Source organism: Equus asinus, chromosome 13 (genome assembly GCF_041296235.1).
Source record: "Equus asinus isolate D_3611 breed Donkey chromosome 13, EquAss-T2T_v2, whole genome shotgun sequence".
Taxonomy (NCBI): Eukaryota; Metazoa; Chordata; class Mammalia; order Perissodactyla; family Equidae; genus Equus; species Equus asinus.
In genome coordinates, this window is record NC_091802.1 from 43,139,575 (window position 1) to 43,158,108 (window position 18,534).

The following is an 18,534-nucleotide window of genomic DNA, read 5'->3' on the forward strand; positions in this document are numbered from 1 at the left end:
GAGCCGCCGCCAGCGCCCCCTGCAGGCGGCGCCCCACCCCGCGGGCCTCCGGGCACCGCCCCCTCGCCGCCCGCTCCGCCCGCCGCCCAGCGGCACTGCCAATCCTCGGTCCACCGGGCAGCCCCCACCCCGCGCTCCCAGACCCCCAGTTGAGACCAGGAGTAGCAAATAGGGTCCAGTCACCAGGGTCTTTGAGTTCTAGAGCCCCCGAGATTTGGTGCAAAATTTTGGGAGAGAAGATGGCTGCAACATACTCAAAGTGGTAGGCACGATCATGTGTGTCTCCAAAAAGTGTGAAGAACTGCTCCATTCTCTCTGCACAGTGTCGGGGAGGTAGCGTGCAGCCCCCTTGGGAATCAGTCAGTTCCGGTTCCTGTCTAGTTTCTGCCTCTTACTGAGCCATGAGCAAGTTGCTTAGCTTTCTGGTCCTCAGTCTTCTTTTAAAGTGAAAATTGTTGTAATCTCTACCTCCGTAGGGTTGTTGTAACGGTTAAATGAGATGACGGACAGGGTCTGGCACAGGTGACAGGTGCTATTGTTGGTCCAGGTAATAAGATCCGCTGCTGGGCAGTCATAATGCTTAGGAAGTTCTTCTAGAGATGGAAGCAGCCTTTCTTTGCCACTGAGAATCACTGGTTGGTCCCACTGGTTCTGGTTCCTGGATGACAAACTGAGCCTTTTCCTTCTTCCTCAGCCATTAAACCCCACATTTGAAGACAGCTATTGGCCTGCCCTTACCCCAGCTAAGCTCTCTTTCCTTCCAGTTTCTGGTTGGCATCGTCACTCAGCTTCCGGGTGGCCAAATCCTCATCTAATCTGCTATCCCTCTCCAGGTTCTCTCTGGTTTGTGTCAGCTTCTCCTTCCCACAATGTGGCACCCTCAAGGGGACTGGATGCCTAGGGTGAGGACCTAAGGACAGCAGGCTTCTCTCCTGGTGCTCCTCTCCTGGTTGGGTACCCTGGTTGGGTCTTCTGACCTCAGGGGTCTTTGTTACGAGCTTGTAGACAAAACCATCAGATTATTTCTTTTTCTTTTTTTCTTTCTTTCCTTTCTCTCTCTCTTTCTCTTTCTTTCCTTCTTGCTCTTTCTTTCTTGCCTTCCTTCCTGCCTTTTTCCTTTCATTCTTTTTCTTTCTTTCTCTTTCTTTCTTTCCTCCCCCTCTCTCCCCCACCCTTTCCTTCTTTTTCATAAATTTCCATCTGACCAGATTTCCCAGTCCTGTTCTTATGTAACCAATTTTTGGGAACCTCAACACAGGATTTAGCACTCATCCCTGCTGACTTTCATCTCGTTGGTTTCAACCCAACTTTACAATCTGTCGAGGCTGCCTTGAATCTGCTTCAGTCACCCATTGTATCGGAGCTTCCTCTCAGCCAGCAGCCATCTGCAGAGTGAAGAGCATCTTCCCTGGCTCCACTCAAGAGACTCATGACAACACTAGGCAGCCCAGGGCCGGGATGGAGCTTTGGGACATCCCCATAGAGATCTCCTTAGCTTTATCAAAGTTATTCGGGTTTAAATCTGAGTCTCTATCATCCAGCTCACATTTCTGTCTTGTCTATAAGGACAAATGCCAAATGCTTTTCTGGATCAAGATAAATTGTCTGGGGCCACTCAAGTGCAATGGCAGAGGGGGGAGGGAGTTTGGCTGGTGTTCAAGGATCACAGCTTAATCTTTTCCTAAATGTTCACAGTCACTTAACTAGAAGCCTGTTCTGGAACTTGCCATGCATAGATGTCAAATTGTTCTGTTCTTTTCAGAATTTACCTTTTTACTCCTTTGGGTAAAACCAAATGCTAGCAGCCCTTTTGAGGCAAGTCTATCAATGGCTTCCCCCTACACTTAGCATCAAGTCCAAAGTCCTCCCCACGGCCACAAGGAGCTGCCTGCCTGCCCCCACTGCTGACCTCTTCTGGACCCCTCACTCACCTCCAGCCCATGGGCCTCCTTGCTTTTACTTCAACACATCAAGCCTGCTTCCACTTCAGGCCCACTCACCGGCTGCTCTTTCCGTCTACTTTATTCCCATGCAGCCGCCGGGCTCGTTCATTCCTTTCTCTGCTCACTTCATCAGAGAGGACTTCCCTGACCACTCTGCCTCAAATGTCAGCCCTCTCCCAACACCCACATAATTCTATCACTATCCCCTTATCTTTATTTTTACTCCCAGCACCGACCACCATGAGCACACATTTATGTGTTTGCTCTTTACCGTTGGTTGAATGAATGTAAGTTCCTTAAGGGCAGGGACTTTGTGCTGTTTGCTGCTCCATCTCAGCACGGGAATGGTACTAGGCACATGGTAGGTGCTCAATATTTATTGAACACATGAATCAACAGATCTCTCAGGACTCCAGGTAGACCGCCCACCTCTAGCCCCTGACTCCAGTCTCAGCAGGGAGACAGTTGTCTTCCACTCCTAGCCCTCCTGGGGGCTCCCTGCCCGGTGCCCTCTTTCCTGACTAAAGCCCCTTCTCCTTGACGGGAAGAAGGGACAGCAGCAGGGTGGCCGGATAGCAGTGCCTGCTCTTCTCTCCCTAGAGTGGCACTGCTTTCCTCAGGCTAGCTTAGCTAGCTGCCCTCTGCTCCGCCCCACCCTGAACACAGCTTGAAAGGCTTTTTTTTTATGAGAGTAGGGAGAGCATGTTATCTCCCCAGATCAGGTCATCTTGAAGTTTACCCCTCCAAAAACCTTGAAAAACTATTGTTTAAAGCTGCCCACCTGGGAACCAGCCTGCCTTCTCTAATGCTCCCAACCCCCATCCCACCCAGCTACACTCACACCCCCTCCAATCTCACCTGAAGGCTCTGCCACCCTTTCCCTCTTTTTTCTAAAGATTTTTAAATTTTTCCTTTTTCTCCCAAAGCCCCCCGGGCACATAGCCATGTATTTTTAGTTGTGGGTCCCTCTAGTTGTGGGTCCCTCTAGTTGTGGCATGTGGGACGCCACCTGAGCATGGCTTGATGAGCGATGCCATGTCCACGCTCAGGATTCGAACTGGTGAAACCCTGGGCCACTGAAGCAGAGCACACTAACTTAACCACTCCGCCATGGGGCCGACTCCTCTTTCCCTCTTTGCCACCCTCACTCTCTACTCTCTGACACTCCCCAAAGACAGTAATTTGCAACCCTTGTCCTGGCCGAGAGCCTCTCCGCTCACACTTCTACCAGTCACAGATCCCCACTCCAAACATCACCCCCTCTCCTTCTCGGACCCCAAGAAGACACAGCATGCTGGGGGTTGGGGCTCAGCCTCTTTATTAGGCAGCAGGAAAGGGGGTGGCTCAGGAGGCCTCCATGGAACAGCTCTGACCTGTGTCTGACCAGAGCTGGGGGGCACTTGGAGAAGATGGGGCAGAGCAGGCCCCACACCCAGTCCTCCTGCTGGGACAGAGTATGGGCTGCACCATCACTCATCTTCTTCATCTTCTTCCAGCGGTGGCCGATTCCGCTTGAAGAAGCCGACCTGGGGGTGCACAGGGACCAGAGACAGGGTGTAAAGATGATCCTTAGGCCCCAGAGCAGCCGTGGAGGAAGTATGCTAGAAACCAGCCAGCCACGAGGTCCTCTCCCTGGACCAGCGCAGAACACAGACTCCACTGTATGCACAAATGGAAGCCTTTCCCCACTTAGAGATAATGCATGTAACAAATTTTTTTTAAAGGTTTCGTTTTTTCTTCCCTGAATTTTTCTTATATACTGATGCTTATGTCTCTATACAGCTCAAGCTCACGATGATATGTATTTCATTATTATAAGTCTAAGGTGTGGTTTTCCCTCTGGGAAAACCATGGCTTCCCAGGACTCAGACGTGTGAGCGAGTTTGAGAACAGCCTGCTTGTTCTCCAGGCTTAGAGGAGGGGGTGCCCCGCCAGGGCCTCATTAGGGAGCAGGGTTTGGATCAGACCTGGGTCTCCCACCTCAGAGGAGGGAAGGACAAGCAGGGAGGAAGCGGACCCTGTCCTCCTTAGCAGTCAGGGAATTCCTGAAGGCAAGACTCCTCCCCTGGGACTCTTCCTCTCAAGGAAGAAGGGGTGTAAAGGCCTTAGAATTTCAGGTGTCACCTCTCCCAGGGGTCTGTGCCCTGGAAGAAGTCCTCTGGAGAATGACATTCTAACAGTGCAGATGTCGATCAGATGGGCCGGGGTCACCCAGTTGGGCCACCATCTCTCTCTGCCTCCCTGTGAGGTTGGGCGGAGCCTGTGCCCACCCTCATGCCTCACCTTCCACATGGCCACGACCAGGAGGGTGAGCAACAGCAGGCCACCCAGCACGCCTACCAGCACCCACCAGATTGGAATGGCCCTGTCCTCCAAGACCCGAAGCAGCTGCGTCTGCACCTGAAGGCAAACCAGGGTGCATCTCCTCAGTCACCACGACACTTGCCTTTCCCAATGACTCAGACGTGCGGGTTGGTAATCCCCAGCCAAGCCACCTACCTGTCCCACCCCTCCGACCCAGGGAGGCCCTGCCCCCAACCTGCTGGGCACAGACTCTAGGGAAGACCAATGGGGCCTGCAGGACTCATCTCCTCTGCCACCATTGTGTACTCACCAGAGCTTCCCCGCTGGGCAGGCTGAGGGTGGGCACGGCATACGGAAGGGAGGAGACGTTGAACCAAGCGCGTGACTGTAGCACAAACTGATCCAGTAGCTTCTGGATGCGGTTGAGGTGAAAGCAATTTATATGAGGCCTATTGGTTGCAGGAGTCCCAGGCGGACTGCCCCTTGGAGGAGCCCTGCCCCTGGCCTAATCCCATCCCTTCCAAAGTAAACCTTGCCCTCACTCTCTTCCCGCCCCCCAACCCCGCCTCTCCCCAGAGCATAATCAGTCCCCGCCTCCAGCGGTCTCCGCCCCTGGGCCCCGCCCACCCCTGTCAAGCCCCACCTGGCGAAGGCTGGGCAGCCACACAAAGGCCCGCACGGTGACCATGGCCCGCTGCCCACGCGCCATCTCCTCCAGCTCACACTGCACCACAGTACAGGGCGCCGAGTCGCAGTTCTGAGGGGATGCGCCATTAGTCCGCAGACCCTCTGGACCCATCACCCCTCACCCCAAGGATCCAAAACAGAGGGGACCAAGGAGTCAGGGAGCTCAGTCCACTCTCTCGAGAAGGGCCTCAGATTCAAGCTTTGGACGTTATCTTTAAGTGGGATTTGCTCACACCATCCCAGAGATGCAGGGAGAGGGCAGGAAGAAGTGGGTCATCATCCAGCGTTCGATACCCAGGATTTTTGTAACCCTCTTTGGCATTTATTCATTTTCTTTAATGCACTGAGAACCTTAAAAAAAGCAAGTGCCTCTCACCCCACCCCAGACAGAAGACCAGCACAATCCTTCGTATTCACTTGGAGTACTCCGTGGTCCCAAGGTGGCCCACCGGTGGCCCAGATCACACTTCTGGCCCCTTTCCCTGCCTCCCATGCCCTCTGCCCCCCGAGGTCCAGGGAGGCCCGCTGGAGACCACAGAGTCTGCTCACCACGAGAACTGGGTCCTGAAGCCTCGAGGGCTGCATTGGCCCTGGCAGGAATGCCTCTCTGCGCTCCCGTTGGTGACGGGGGTGGTAAACAGGGGAAGGGCTGGGGGTGGGCAGCCCCCAGTCCAGCTGGGGAGGCAAAGAAGCAGTCAAATCCTGCACTCTGCCCATGTCCCCATCCTCCCAGAGGGGCCCTGGTCGATGGGCTAGGTCTCACCTACAGCTCTGACTTCCATCCAGGCTCTCACCTTGAGGGGGTTAGGAGACGGCTGTGGGGAGCACTGAAGCCCCCCCTGGGGCTGAATATCCAGGATGTAGAGCAGGTCAGAGGGCTGGGACTGGCTCGGGAGGTGGAGGCTGAGGCGCAGGCCACGTACAGCACCAGGGCCATTGTTGTGGAGCTAGCGGGGTGGTGGCGGCAGGATGTTAGGTAGCTCAGCAACTAGCCCATAGCTCCTGGGACTGTCCCACCCCAGCACGGGGCCCGGAGGCTCCTCCCTACCTCATAGGTGTGCTCCACTTTGGGACCCCAGCTGTCTGAGCTGTTCTTCCTGTCATCTTCTTCTGCTGCCACCACTAGGGAGGCTGGAAGGGAGTTCCTGCAGGGGCCCGCACCCTCACAGTGAGCTTGATCCCCTGATTTGCCTGTGGGGGTTCCGCCAGGGCCCCCTGAACCGTAGGGCTCTGCTGCCATCTCCCTTATCCATCCCCGGCCTCTCACCCTCGCAGCTCCACGCGGGCCTCCGCCCGGACAGGTACATGCAGCCGCAGAGTCTCGCTGTTCGGATTCTTGCTGTTCTTGCTGGAGGGGAGGAGACAGGAGAATCAGGTCAGGGACACCAGCCCACGGAACATCAGGACCCTCTGGGGTGGGGCCAGAATTTCAGAGGGCTCAGGAAGAGCTACCTCCACAAACAGCATGCCATCCTAAAGTAAGACCTGAGAAAGAACTTCCTATAGGACTCCAAGACTCAGAAACAAGTCTCTGAGGAAGGGGAACAGGGAATTTTGAAGAGCAGGCATCCCAGAAGACGGTTCTGTATGGAGGGCGTCTGAGGGTCTCTTTAGCAGGATCAGATAAGGGGAAGGGTGGTGGGTAGCAGTGCTCTCCAGTCCAGTACCTCCTTATCTGCAACTGGAAGGACACAGTCTCCCCAGCTTCTTCCAGGTTCTCCACACTCACCAACATCGTGATTTCTATCTGAGAGACAGCGGGTGCCAAAGTCACTGCCCAAATGCCTGCTCTGGGCAGCCCTGTCCTGAATATGGCCTCCAGTCCTCATCCTCCAAGGTCACCATTATTATCTCCATTTTCTTCAGAAGCCTACTCAGAGAGGGAAGGTCACTCACCCAAGAACACACAGCTAGGGAGTGTGAGGACCAGGATTCCATCCCAGAGCTGACTCCAAACCCAGCCCCTAAAACCTAATTGTCTACGAGGCCCTGGTGGAGCAGACCCAGCATCCAGGACTCGGCGCCCCCACCTGGGCATTCCTCTTCATGGGGTTGCCCAGCTCACACAGCACCACCTTGGTCTCGTTCTCCTTCTTCTGGTCACAGATGAGCCTCTCAAAGCCCTGTGGGAGGCAGTTCCAAGAAAGAAGGCAGTTACAGAGCAGCCCATATCTATTTAAACTCCTTGGAAAGTCTGGAAAAGACTTGTGTGCTAGGGTGGGTAGGGGGTTTCTTGGGGTGGGAGTTCAAGGTACTGTCACGTTCTACTGTTTATATTACTGTAGCACTCTATTTTTTTAATGAACTTTTTAGAAATAAAAACACAAAACATTACATCAACTGTGATCCCATTCTTATAAACAATATTAACAATATAAAAAATCAATGTATACCTATGTCAGTGTCTGTTGATGTTGAGAAAAAAGACTGGAAGGAACCATTTTTGGTTTGGATTTTATAATAGAGTTCTTAAATTTTGTGCTATTAGCAATTACTCCTCCTCCAAATTAAGAAAAAAAAAAGAGGAAGAAATCGCAGCTTTCACAGCGAAGTGTAAGAGAAGTGGGGGTTCTCAGGGCGGGAGATGAGAGTCAAGGCTCCTGTGCCTCCCAGGTGCCGGGTAATGCCCCTGGGCAGAGGCCTCACCTCTATGTTGCTGAGGGCCTGCATGTAGTGGGCACCTGGGGGCAGCTGCACGGCCAGTTCAGCCTCATAGGCCCCCTCACCCTCGTTGGTGGCATCCATCTGCAGCTTCAGTACATTATCGGCTCCAATTAGGAGTGGGGAGCCCGTCCTGTGGGAAGAAAGAAGTAAAGCTGAGGAGGCCGAGTCCAGGCCCAGGGTCTGAGATGAAGAGAGGGGCTAAGGACAACATAGGGGGCGTATGACACCCCAGGTAGAGAGGAGGTGTCATTGGGGCAGACAGGGCCCGGGCAGGGTAGGAGGTCTCCTCACACGTTGGCAGTGAGGTGAAGCTGAGGCACACACAGGTCGTCTTCCCCACAGTCCAGGATGATGCGGGTCTGGAGGGGCACATCAGGGTGGGAGGGTAAATTGGGGGCATGTGAAGTTTGGGGTCACCTCAGGGCTTAGGGAATTAGAAGGTCTGAGAATGAAAAGGAGTTTGGAGATGACACCAGGTCTTTGGGGTTTGCATCAGGGTTTGGGACGATGTCAGGGTTTTGGTGTTGACATCAGGATTTGTAGGTTTATATCAGAGTTTAGAGGTGACATCAACACTTGTGGTTTACATCAGGATTTAGGAGATATTGGGATTTTGGGGGGTTTCATAAGGGTTTAGAATGGCATCAGAGATTAGAGGTGACATCAAGGCTTGGGAATTCACATTACGACTTCTATACTAACCCTAACCCTGACTTTCTGGCAGGGGCCCTGCACCTCCCTTGCCTGCCCCCACCCACCCCCACCTGCTCCTGGACGTGGGTGTCTCCATGCAGCACGAGAGCAGGGGCTATTCCATCCTTCTCGGGCTGCAGGGACACATTGAGGCTGAGCACGATGGGGCTCAGCTTGTCCCGGAAGTCAGTCTCATCCTAGAGAGGAGGCAAGAGTCAGGATACCTTGCTATAGTGCACCTTACCATGCGTGTTCCCACTGACCACCCCTGGACCCGCAGCACCCAGCCCATGCCCCATGCGCAGCCTGGGCATACTCGGAGGAAGGCCTCGATGGTGCGGCAGTTGGGGCTGGTCCTCCCGCCCAGGTCCAGGTGCAGCGTGGTGCCTGCCTGTTGAGAGCTCAGCAGTAGCACCCGCCGGCCCTGGCGGGGCTTCTGACGGTCCAGCTGCAGTTCGGCATTTAGGCCTGGCAGGGCAAGCAGGGAGGGTCAGGATCTCCCTGACCAGCCTCAGGGGAGGCCAGGCCCTCTTCCCTCCTGTCCCCACAGTGCCACTCACGCAGCTTCTCAGGAATGTTGTGCCCAGTGACTCCCACACACATCTGGATGTCAAAGCTGCAAAGACATGAGTGGGGCTCAGGGGCTAGGGCCCCTCTTGGTCCCAGATCCTGCCTGGCCCATGCCCTCCATCTCCTCACCAGCTCACTGATGTCTTTTTCTGGGGCAGCACACAATTCTTCACAGCAGGATTCAGCGAATCGTTCACTAGCAGCTGGACAGTGACCATCACCACCGGCTGAGCTCTGGTGGGAATGGGGGAAGGCTTGCCATTGTGGCTTCCCCTGGCCCCATCTCCTCTGATAGTGTGGGCCCTCCCCTCCCCTGCCCCTGGAGCCAGAGCTCACCTGTACACAGCCACCTTGTTGGCCCCGTAAGCTCCCACCAAAAGGTCTATAGATATTGGACGGGGGGGGGGGGGTCAGAATTGGCAATTAGTGAGGGCATGGGGTCCTCATCTCATCTTCCCAGGAGTTCCTCACACTACTTCCTCCCACTACTTCCTCCATTGAAGGTTTGATCTGATCCCCCCGCCCCCCAGCATCCCAGCCACAGACAGGTCAGAGCTCTCAGTGGGGCACCAAGTTAGGCATGGGCCCCTGGCTGTCTCTCAGTATCTCCAGCTAATGTCCAAAGGCCCTTCTTGTCTAGCTGGAGGCAGTCCAGGGGCACCTGGATATCCATTGTCATCGATGTCTGTGGCACCTCGAAGGGAGAAGCCGAAGGCAGAGCCTGTGGAGAAGGGGCTGTCCAGGACCTGGGAGGGGTGTGAGCTAAGCCCCTCACTCTGACCCAGGAACACCAGCACTTGGCCCCGACCATCGGGACCACCATAGGGGGCGGCCACTGCAACATCTGGAAGGAGCAACAGAAATGGAGTGGCTGTTTGTTACCCAATCTCTCCAGGTGGTCCTGTGAAACTTCCCGGAGCTCCTTCTCTGCGTCAAGGAGGGGGCTGCCCTGCCCTCCAAGAGTTTACGATCGGGTAGGAGAGAGACCCATCAAGTGGGATTATTATAAAAACAGTAACAGCTTTCACAATCTAGAGAAAAATATACTGACAAGATTTCATTTAATCCTGAAAATTAGGCATTATTATTGCCATATTAGAGAGAAAGCTGAGTCCCAGAAGATTAAGTAACCAAGACCTACTAAATACTGGCCCTCTCATCCCCTAGGGACCTTCACCCCCTTCTGCTTTCCTCACACAAACCCAGAGCCACACCATGGACTTGTCATCACTAAAAACTTTTAAGGTCACTCTTGAAAAGGTATTTGTTAATAATCTTATTCATTTGTAAGAGTTCTTTGCACATGATAGGAATTAAGATCTTTGATGTATATATGGCAACTGCCTTTCTTTTGTCTTCTGACTTTGTTTATGGTATGTTTTCTGTGCAGTTTTTTCTTTGAAAAATATACTTTTATTTTTCTGATCAAGTTACACAAAGTTCATCCGAATAGACCACCCTGACCACAGTTCGGTCCCCAGGCCCTGGGCCTCCACTCTCCTCGTCTTTGGCTCTCTCGTCTCTTCACTTATTTCCTGACCATTCTATCACCCTTGCCATATCCTTAGCCTTCTTGTCCCATTGCTAGTCCTGGGCAAGCCTGGCTAGACACCACCAGATTGGGCACCATGAATTCCTGACTCCAGACTTCACTAGGGACCTCCGGGCTGCCCAGCCGTCCTGCAGGGCTTTCTGCTCAGCTCCCTCTCTCAGGCTACTCAGCACCTATTTCAAACCTTCTCCATTCAGCTCCCAGCCTCCCACTTCCTTCTCAAAGAGAAGCAGCTCAACTGTTGTGCTAGAAATCCACACCCACTTTTTTTCCCTTTTCCCATTTGACCCTGGAATAGGTGTCCCTCCTGGCACTGGTCTGAGCATCCCAACCCCACATTCTCCAGGCATCGCAGGGACCCTCCCAGGGCTCATTCCCCCCGCCCCCCCCCCCCCCATTTCGCCACAAGATCATCCTCCCCTATATTCAACCTACTCCATCTTCTTCCAAATGAAAATAACCTCTTGACCCTTGTCTCCGGGTGATCATCGTTTCTCTTCTTCCTTTTACAGTCACACTGGTTGAAAGAGCTGACTACCCTGGCTGCCTCCAATTCTTCATCTTCATTCATACACTGCCCCATGGCATTCTGGCTTCTGCCCCCACCCATCCTGAAGGGATTCTTGTCACTGTCGCCAATGACCTCGTACTTGCTTAAGCCCATGGATGCTTCTCCAGCCCCATCTAACTGTACCTTTCAGCAGCATCCGGAGCCACTGAACCCTCTTCCTCCTGCTTAAAGCACTCTCTGCCTTTGAGTTCTGGGCCATCAGATCTCCTGGTTTCCCTCCTACCTCTCTGGATGCTCTTCTGTCCCCTTTCCAGACTCACTTCCTCTGGGAGTCCCCTAAATGCTCTTGCTCCCCAGGGCTCTGTCCTGGGCCTCTTCTCACTTCACAGGCTCCCAGGACCTCGTCCACTCACCCCAGGCCCCTATCTCCCACTCAGACTTCTCTGGTGAAGTGGGGGAAGCCACATCCAACTGTTCTCTGGTCATTTCTGCCTAATGCTCCCAAGTCCTTCAAGCTCTAACAAGTCCAGAACTGGACTGCTGATCTTCTGCCCATCTATCTTCCGCAGACCTGCTGCATGACCTGAATTCCAGGCAGTGAAAGGCACCACCACCTACTTAACTCCTCTTTCCCTTAGCCCCACATCCAATCACTCATCAAGTCCTAATAATCTAAGTACTAAATATCTGTGAAACCACCTTCATTTCTAACTCCACTGCCAAAATCCACATCCAGGTCGTCATCATCTCTTGCCTGGACGAAAGAAAACAAATCCTAATTGGTCTCCCTTAACTCTCTCCTGCTTAAAGCCCTTCCTGGCTCCCGCTGCCCCCAGGTCAAATCCACGGTCTTTGTTGTGGCTGTTAATCCCTCTGAAGCAAGTGAGGTTCCTCTCTTCCCTTACCATTGTAGCCATCTCGGTTGAGGTCGCCCAGAGGAGCGATGGCCGAGCCAAATCGTCCATAGATCCGTGTGCCGGTCAGCAGGAGGCTGGCGGGGCCCAGCGGTTGGGGGCTTCGAGGCTGAAGGAACAAGTACACACGCCCCACCTCCGCCAGCTTGTGGTCAGCACGTCTTTCCATGTACAGTGGTGCGCCCACCAGCAGGTCGTGCCTCCTGCAGGCCAGAAGGGTGGGTTAGGTGGGGTGGGTTAGGGGGATGCTGTGGGCCAGGGCCGAATCTGCTGGTCCATCTTCACTCTCCCGCTCCCCTTGGTGGTCATGTGGGAGTGAGGGCTACGAAAGGAGACTGAGGGCAGTCAATGCCTCCGGTAATTGGGGACCCAATTGGGTAGGTGTGGGGCATCCCCCTCCTCACCTGTCCCCGTTAACGTCAGTGACAGCCACCGAATGCCCGAAATACGAAGCCATCTGCAGGAAGAGGAGGCGCATCTTAATTCCCGATCCTGGACATGGGACCCTCTTTTAGACATTGCCCCCAACACCTCGCAGAATATTCTAGGGCCCCAATCCCCAGCCTCGGCCACCCCCACCAGCACCTGGCCCCCACCTGCTCTCCATGTAGCCGGTGCAGCATCTGGAAGTTCGAGTCTAAAATTTCCACCTGTGGGGAAACGGCACAGGAGCGCATCAGACTTGCCCCCACGACAGTCTCCCGCTCCAGGTGAGAAAAGGCAGGAAGTTTGGAGGGGTTGTCAGTCTGAGGAGTGGAGTCAGGGATTCAGGATGCCAAGTATCGGGGCAGGGGCCACTCACCGCTCCCAGGGTCCAGCTCCAGGTGGGGGCACCGAAGACATACTCTGGGGAAAGCAGGGCCCAGAGAATGAGGTCCTTCGAACTACCCACCTTCCGCCCGCCATTCCGCCCCCAGGGTTGATTTCGGTGTGGGGCTTCGAGGTGCCCCTTCCCCGGCTGGGAATCTTCCCCAACCCCCGTCCCTGACAAAGTGGATTTCCTGCCTGTAGTGCTGAGATCTTCATCGAACTCGCCCACGGCCACTGAGTACCCTGAAGACAGAACGCGAATTAGTCCTTGCGGGAGAGTGAAGCAGGGAGGGGGCTGAGGGCGAGGAAACAGGAGACTCAGAGACGATCCAGTCTAAACCCCAAACTGTAGACGGGAAAAATGAGCCCCCCCCCCCTCCCGTCCCCCCGCGACAGGCCAAGAGCTGCCCTAAGCCGCTCAGCGAATGCAGGACGCGAGGAGTGAGGTGGGGCGTAGGGGAGTCCGCCGGCCTGCTGGGGAAGATGCAGGAACAGACAGCGAGGAGCTAGGGCTGTCCAGCTGGGACTGGCACTCCCGCTGGGGCAGGACCTGACCGGCAGGGGAGGGCGGTGACACTTAGAGGGCTGGGAAGACTAGCAGGGAGGTGCCAGGGTTACCCCGGTAGCCGTCGAAGTACTCTGGTTTCATGGAATCGAATGTGAAGCGCTGGGTGGGCACGCTCCATAAGAGGGTGCCCGGGCGGTAACTCGAGACGATATTGGCAATTGGAGCCCGCGCCAGGAGACCTAGGGGGCGAGGGAAAACGGGTGTGGGGATCCAGAGACCCCAGGCGGAGAGAAAGGGAGGAGGTGTATGGATGGTCACGTACCTAAGAAATAATAGCCGCCAGGGGCCCCAAGCACCAGCTCCCCAGCCTGAAAGGGAAGTCCTGGAGGTAAGAGGGGACCCTGCGCGGGAGCCGCCCCCGTGCCGGTTATGCTCCCTACTTGCCTGAGTGACCGCCGAGCTGAAGCCGGCTTCGCAGTAGCGCTTGTCTCCTGGAGGAGGCAAAGAGGAGGCGTCAGTTAAGGGGCAGGTCAAGAAGCTTCCGCTGGAGCCTGGGGCGCGGGCGGAGTCATATAGGGGCGGGGGTCCTCGGGTAATATAGAGGCGTGGCCTTGAAACGGCGCGGGGGCGGGGCGGGGCGGGGCCAGGAGCTGGGCCACTGGGCAATGCCGGACGGAAAGCAGGGCCTTGGGGCGCTAGGACGATCAGATTAAGGGCGGGGCTCAGTGGCCGCGAGTGGGCGGAGCCAAAACAGTTTGCTGCGCTCACCCAAGTAGGTTTTGCTGTAAACATGGCTCATGATGTTGTCCCGACAGGGCGAGTACTCCGCGCGGCGGCCGTTCTCGAGCTGAGCCACGAAGCAGCCACCTACCGGCGTCTTCTCAGCCTCGTCGGTCTTTTCCAGGGCGTTCCAGTGCTGCCAGGGGGCGCAGGCCTGGGGCGGGGCCACAGGAGAGTGGGGAAGGGACGGGACTCGGGTTCCCCCCACTCCACAAGTCCCTGCCCCGTCTGCTCCCTGTGCCCTGTCCCGCGGCGCCCACCACAACGTAGTCGCTCCAGCTGACGACCGACGCCCCCAGTCCTTGCTGGGCCTTAAAGGTTTGGAAAATTTGGGAGCTTGTGTTTCGCGTCTCATCATCTGGAGGACACAAGAGGGATGGGGCGCTGAAGCTCGGCCGGCACGCTCCCTCTAGCTCCTCCCTTTCCTTCCTTGCGCGGGACTCACTGAGGTCGAAGGACAGCGAGGTGCACTGGCCGCCCTCGGCCTTCCAGGGGCACAGGAAAGCGCCGCCCATTTCCTCCTGGCTGCGGCCTAGGGTCCGCGGGGCGCCCACCACGATGGACACGCTGCGGAAGAAAGCTGGGTGAGGGCTGTGCGGATTCCGGGGTACCCTATGCCCAGTGCCTGCGCTGGGAGCACTAAGCGGATGGGCGGTGTACTTTGGGGAGCATTGGATCATCTTTCCTCAATGAGACTTCCTAGACTATCTAAGCCAACGTCTTCATTTTATGGCCAATGAACCTGACTCCCAGTGAGAGGAAATCACATGCCCGAAATAACCGAGCGAATCAAGGGTAAAGCTGGGACTATAATCATTTGGTTTGATTTGAACACGTGGGGTTTCTTATCCTTGCTGAAAAAGACCTCCTAATCTCTGTATACCATCTACACTCCCCATCCCCCCCCCCCCCCCACCAAAAGCCAGGGGTTTACATGCTTCCTAGAAGGTCTTTCTGTAGACTTATAAGATTGTTACCAGATTCCTTCTTGAGAGCTAGTTTTAATGGGTGAAGAATTAGGAAGCTAGTGGGCACCTCTAAAGTGTGGGGTGGCATGCTGATATCGCTGAGGAGTCTAGTAGATATAGGTTCAAATCACAGCTCTGCTATATATAAAATGGGAACCATAGCAACCGATCAGTGCCGTCAGAAGTAAATGAAATCATGTATGAGGGAGAGTCAGCACGGTGCCCGCCAAATAACACGTAACAAGTGCTCAAAACATGTTATAATGTATATATGTGTGTGTGTGTGTATGTTTTTTAGCAGGCAGGATGTTATTAAGTAGTGCCCATGAATCAATATCTGTGGAAAGGAGGGGGAAGAAGCAGGAGTGGGCAGAGGATGGAGTGGAGTTGAGATTCAGGCCCAATGACAATCATGGGTCAACACCCTGAGAGCTCTGGAGGTGAAGGACCCTTCAGAGCTGCCTCAAGCTAAGGTGAGAGAGTCAGACGCTTACACCCCATTCTCCCTCCACACTCCTCATTGATCAGTCATTGGCTGTAGGCCACATTGGGAAGGGGACTTGACTTTGGGGGAGCTGACTCTCTTCAGCAGAGGCAATTCCCCAAGGGGCTGATACTTGAAGTCTGTCTGCCATAGCCCCTCCCTGAAGTTGGGCATCAGAGTGTCAACAATAACTAATAGCTCAGGGTAGTTACTATAAAGAGGAGGAGCCAGGACTCCAATCTTGGCAGTCTGATTTTGCAGCCTGATTAATCCCAACCATTAATGGTCTATTGCTTCTTTTCAGCTATCTATATTTTGATGGGGATGAGGGAAGGGAGTAGAGAAGCAAGGTTAGGGTGGGTAGACAATTTTATAGTTTTGCAAGTCAATTTAAAACATGTGTTCCTCTCTGTATTTCGAGGGGATGAGAGTGGATATGTACAACCGACCCTTGGAGAAAAAAATAAGGGCATCAACTTTGGTTTTCCCTTGTTCTTGTGCCCATCTCCCCCTTGGTGCCCCTCCCTCACACTCTCACCTGAGGCGCTCCCTCCCCAGTATTCCTAATAAGAACGCGTAGACTCCAGAAGTCACTGCTCAACCTCTATCATAAGTGGGGAACTCGAGGCCCACAGAAGCAGTGATGTGGGGGAATCGTTCTCTCTCCCCGCACCCAAACCTCCCCCAAGGCTCACCTCCCACGGCTGTCTTTGTAGAAGTCCAGTGAAAACCCAAAGTGGCTGCCATTGGGGCCTGTGTAGAAGGTGAGCCGCACCGGGTCCAGGTTCAAGGCCCAGGCTGGAGGGGCTGTACCGGGTCCCAAGAGCAGCTGCATCCACTCCAGAAGCCAGAGGGCATGAAGTGGACGCAAAGCTCTGGCCATATTCCTTCTTCCACAACCTCCTAGGTAGGAATGGGCTGGCTTCTTCCTCTTCTTTTCGGTTTCCACCACAGGAAGTCTTTTCTTATCAAACTGGAACCCATTTGCTGAGCGGTAGGCAGAGCAAAGGGCTATAGGAGCTGGACCTATTTGGTTTCTAGGATTGCCAGGAAGTGGGTGAGGCCACCCTGGGGGTGGATGCTCATGGCTGAAAGCCATGACTCCTCCCTTATCCTGAGAGTAGTTTATCACCAAGTTCTGTTGATTCTGACTCTTAAGTGCATCTCTTGAATCTTCACCCCATTTCCACTACCACCATGCTGGTCTAAAGCCACCATTGCCGTCTGCTTAGGCTAGTGCAACCATGAACTAACTTGTCCATACACCTCGACACTAGCCCACACTTCTACAGTTCCCCACCCTACCCCCTCTGCAGCTGCCTGCACTGCTCTGGCACCCTGTGACTTGGTCAGAGGTGGGGGAAGGAGTAAGGAAGCTTCTGCCCCCTGATAAGACCCGAGGCTGCTGTATCCTTTTGGATAAGGCACTTATCCACTTCCTCCTTCCAGGGCCTTGGGCAGCTTCAGTCAGCCATATTGGTGCAGTAGCTTCCTCACTCTTCCTCCATCTCAGGCCAAGTTTTAATGCGGCCAAAGAGCAGTTCAGCCAGTGCTGGGAAAGGGGTGGTGAATGGATCCTGGCCTGAGGGGAAAGGAGATAGGGATAAAGTGGAGTCATTCCAGTGTATTCTGGCTCAGAGGCTCCAAGATTATACACTAGCTGTTCAGTTTCTGAAGGTAGGCCCTCACTCTTTCTTGGGTGACAGAGCTCTGGTCCAGCCATCAAGACAGTTCTAGTGGGGTCATTGCCTAGGGGAAGCCTCTCTCTACTCCTCAGGTTGGCACCCTGGGGTTAACACACATGGGCACAGCACCAATCACACTGTTTAGTCATGGTCTGTTCACTGGATTGTGTTCATGAGTCCCTTGAAAGCAAGGTTCCTTCCTGTAGCCCCAGGGTCTAGCCAAGAGCCCAACACGTAGAAGGTATTGCTGAGACAGACTGATGGAAACATGTACTGAGGATGGAAGATGTAAACATGGAGTCACAGAGTGGAAAGAGAAGGCATAGTTTTGAGCAGAAAGGCAAGGTCATTTTCTATGGACGAGAGGAAGAGGAGTGACAAATCTTAATTGGCACTGCATGTCTTCCCAAAAAACCAGGTTCTCAGCTAGGAAATTCAAGAGCCCTGCTAGGGGTAAAAGAACATAGCCACATCCTCCTTTTGACCTATAATTTCTGATCAAATTTAACCATCATCTTATCCTGCCCAGTTACCCTCTGCCATTCTGGAATCCCTCCAGCTCCTTCCATCATAATTCACCACCTCAGCGCCCAGCTCAAAATCCTATCCCTTACTAGTTTAGAAACTCCTCTAACTTTAGTTTGGGCCTTCTTCACTGCTGAATTCCCAGTGCCAAGCTCATGGCAGGCAGGTAAAGCATTCGTTAGAATGAATACTTACCTTCCACCCTCCTACTCTCCTCAACTGACTGGTATTGTATTACTGGTGTATACTGTGTAGCCCAATAGTAACTCACATTTCCCTAACGTTTTCTTAAGTAGTTATTCTGTTCAAGGCCCTGAGTGATAAGGGATACAAAGATAGTTGTCAAAGATCCTTAAAGAACTTAGTCCAGAGGGAGTTAAGACCTGAATACAAAGAAGTGTGGCAGAGGGATAGGAAAGCATGCCTTGGAAAGGGTAGAGATTATACCTAGCTGAAGTCATTTATAATCATTTGCTCCTCATAACAACCCTATGAAATTGGTGTTATGCTTATTTTATAAACACAAACAGTGCGGCACAGAGAATTTTAGGTAAATTGCCCAAGCTTACACCGCCAGTGGGTGGCAAAACTAGGATTCAAACACATTTGTGCTCGAATTCATGTTCTTAACCATTACAGTATGTTGCTTTTTGTCAGAGAATGAAGTGGTTTTTAGGCACAGGAAATAACAGAAGCAAAGAGAGTGGCAGAAGAACACAGAGGTCAATTATATGGAAGGGCAAGTAGTTGACTCAGCATAGGGTGTTTAAGGGGTGGACCAGGGCATGAGGGTGGAGTGGAAGCCTGGGGTCAAATCACTGGACGTCCTTGAATGCCATATTAAGGAATTTGAACTTTAACCTGTAGGAGATGGAGAATCATAAATATTTTTAAGTCAGAGAATAAGAGATACATTGATCAATTGTGCTCCAATTT

General features: G+C 53.7%; 1 protein-coding gene across 5 annotated transcripts; it reads right to left on the bottom strand.

Annotated features, from left to right (window-relative positions):
• Window positions 1-3,244: 3,244 nt before the first annotated feature.
• ITGA2B (integrin subunit alpha 2b) lies at window positions 3,245-16,608 on the bottom strand. Of its 5 annotated transcripts, XM_044745553.2 has the most exons (30): window positions 16,084-16,601; window positions 14,382-14,503; window positions 14,197-14,294; window positions 13,925-14,090; window positions 13,601-13,647; window positions 13,479-13,524; window positions 13,267-13,395; window positions 12,844-12,891; window positions 12,641-12,684; window positions 12,435-12,488; window positions 12,243-12,295; window positions 11,830-12,041; window positions 9,523-9,705; window positions 9,198-9,243; window positions 8,991-9,095; window positions 8,852-8,907; window positions 8,608-8,759; window positions 8,363-8,488; window positions 7,890-7,957; window positions 7,581-7,728; window positions 6,965-7,057; window positions 6,602-6,681; window positions 6,202-6,282; window positions 5,983-6,079; window positions 5,729-5,881; window positions 5,484-5,609; window positions 4,891-5,004; window positions 4,558-4,659; window positions 4,227-4,343; window positions 3,245-3,469 (listed from the first exon to the last, which is right to left on the bottom strand). In XM_044745553.2, exons 1-30 carry the CDS (start codon window positions 16,485-16,487, stop codon window positions 3,413-3,415), a joined length of 3,327 nt encoding a protein of 1,108 aa, XP_044601488.2. In that variant the 5' UTR covers window positions 16,488-16,601; the 3' UTR covers window positions 3,245-3,412. The 5 variants fall into 5 exon arrangements, 4 of the variants coding, with proteins under 4 accessions (XP_044601488.2, XP_070339468.1, XP_044601487.2 ...); XM_070483367.1 differs by having other exon boundaries at window positions 12,641-12,891; window positions 16,084-16,602; XM_044745552.2 differs by having other exon boundaries at window positions 14,197-14,503; window positions 16,084-16,602.
• Window positions 16,609-18,534: the final 1,926 nt, after the last annotated feature.

Excerpts from the sequence above, each read along its gene's own strand:
- ITGA2B (XM_070483366.1), bottom strand. The coding sequence starts at position 16,487 with ATGGCTTTCAGCCATGAGCATCCACCCCCAGGGTGGCCTCACCCACTT. Across the intron at positions 12,042-12,242 it reads ACTGACGTTAACGGGGACAG|GAGGCACGACCTGCTGGTGG; the intron begins GTGAGGAGGGGG and ends TCTGGCCTGCAG. Across the intron at positions 4,344-4,557 it reads TGCCCAGCGGGGAAGCTCTG|GTGCAGACGCAGCTGCTTCG; the intron begins GTGAGTACACAA and ends GTTTGCCTTCAG.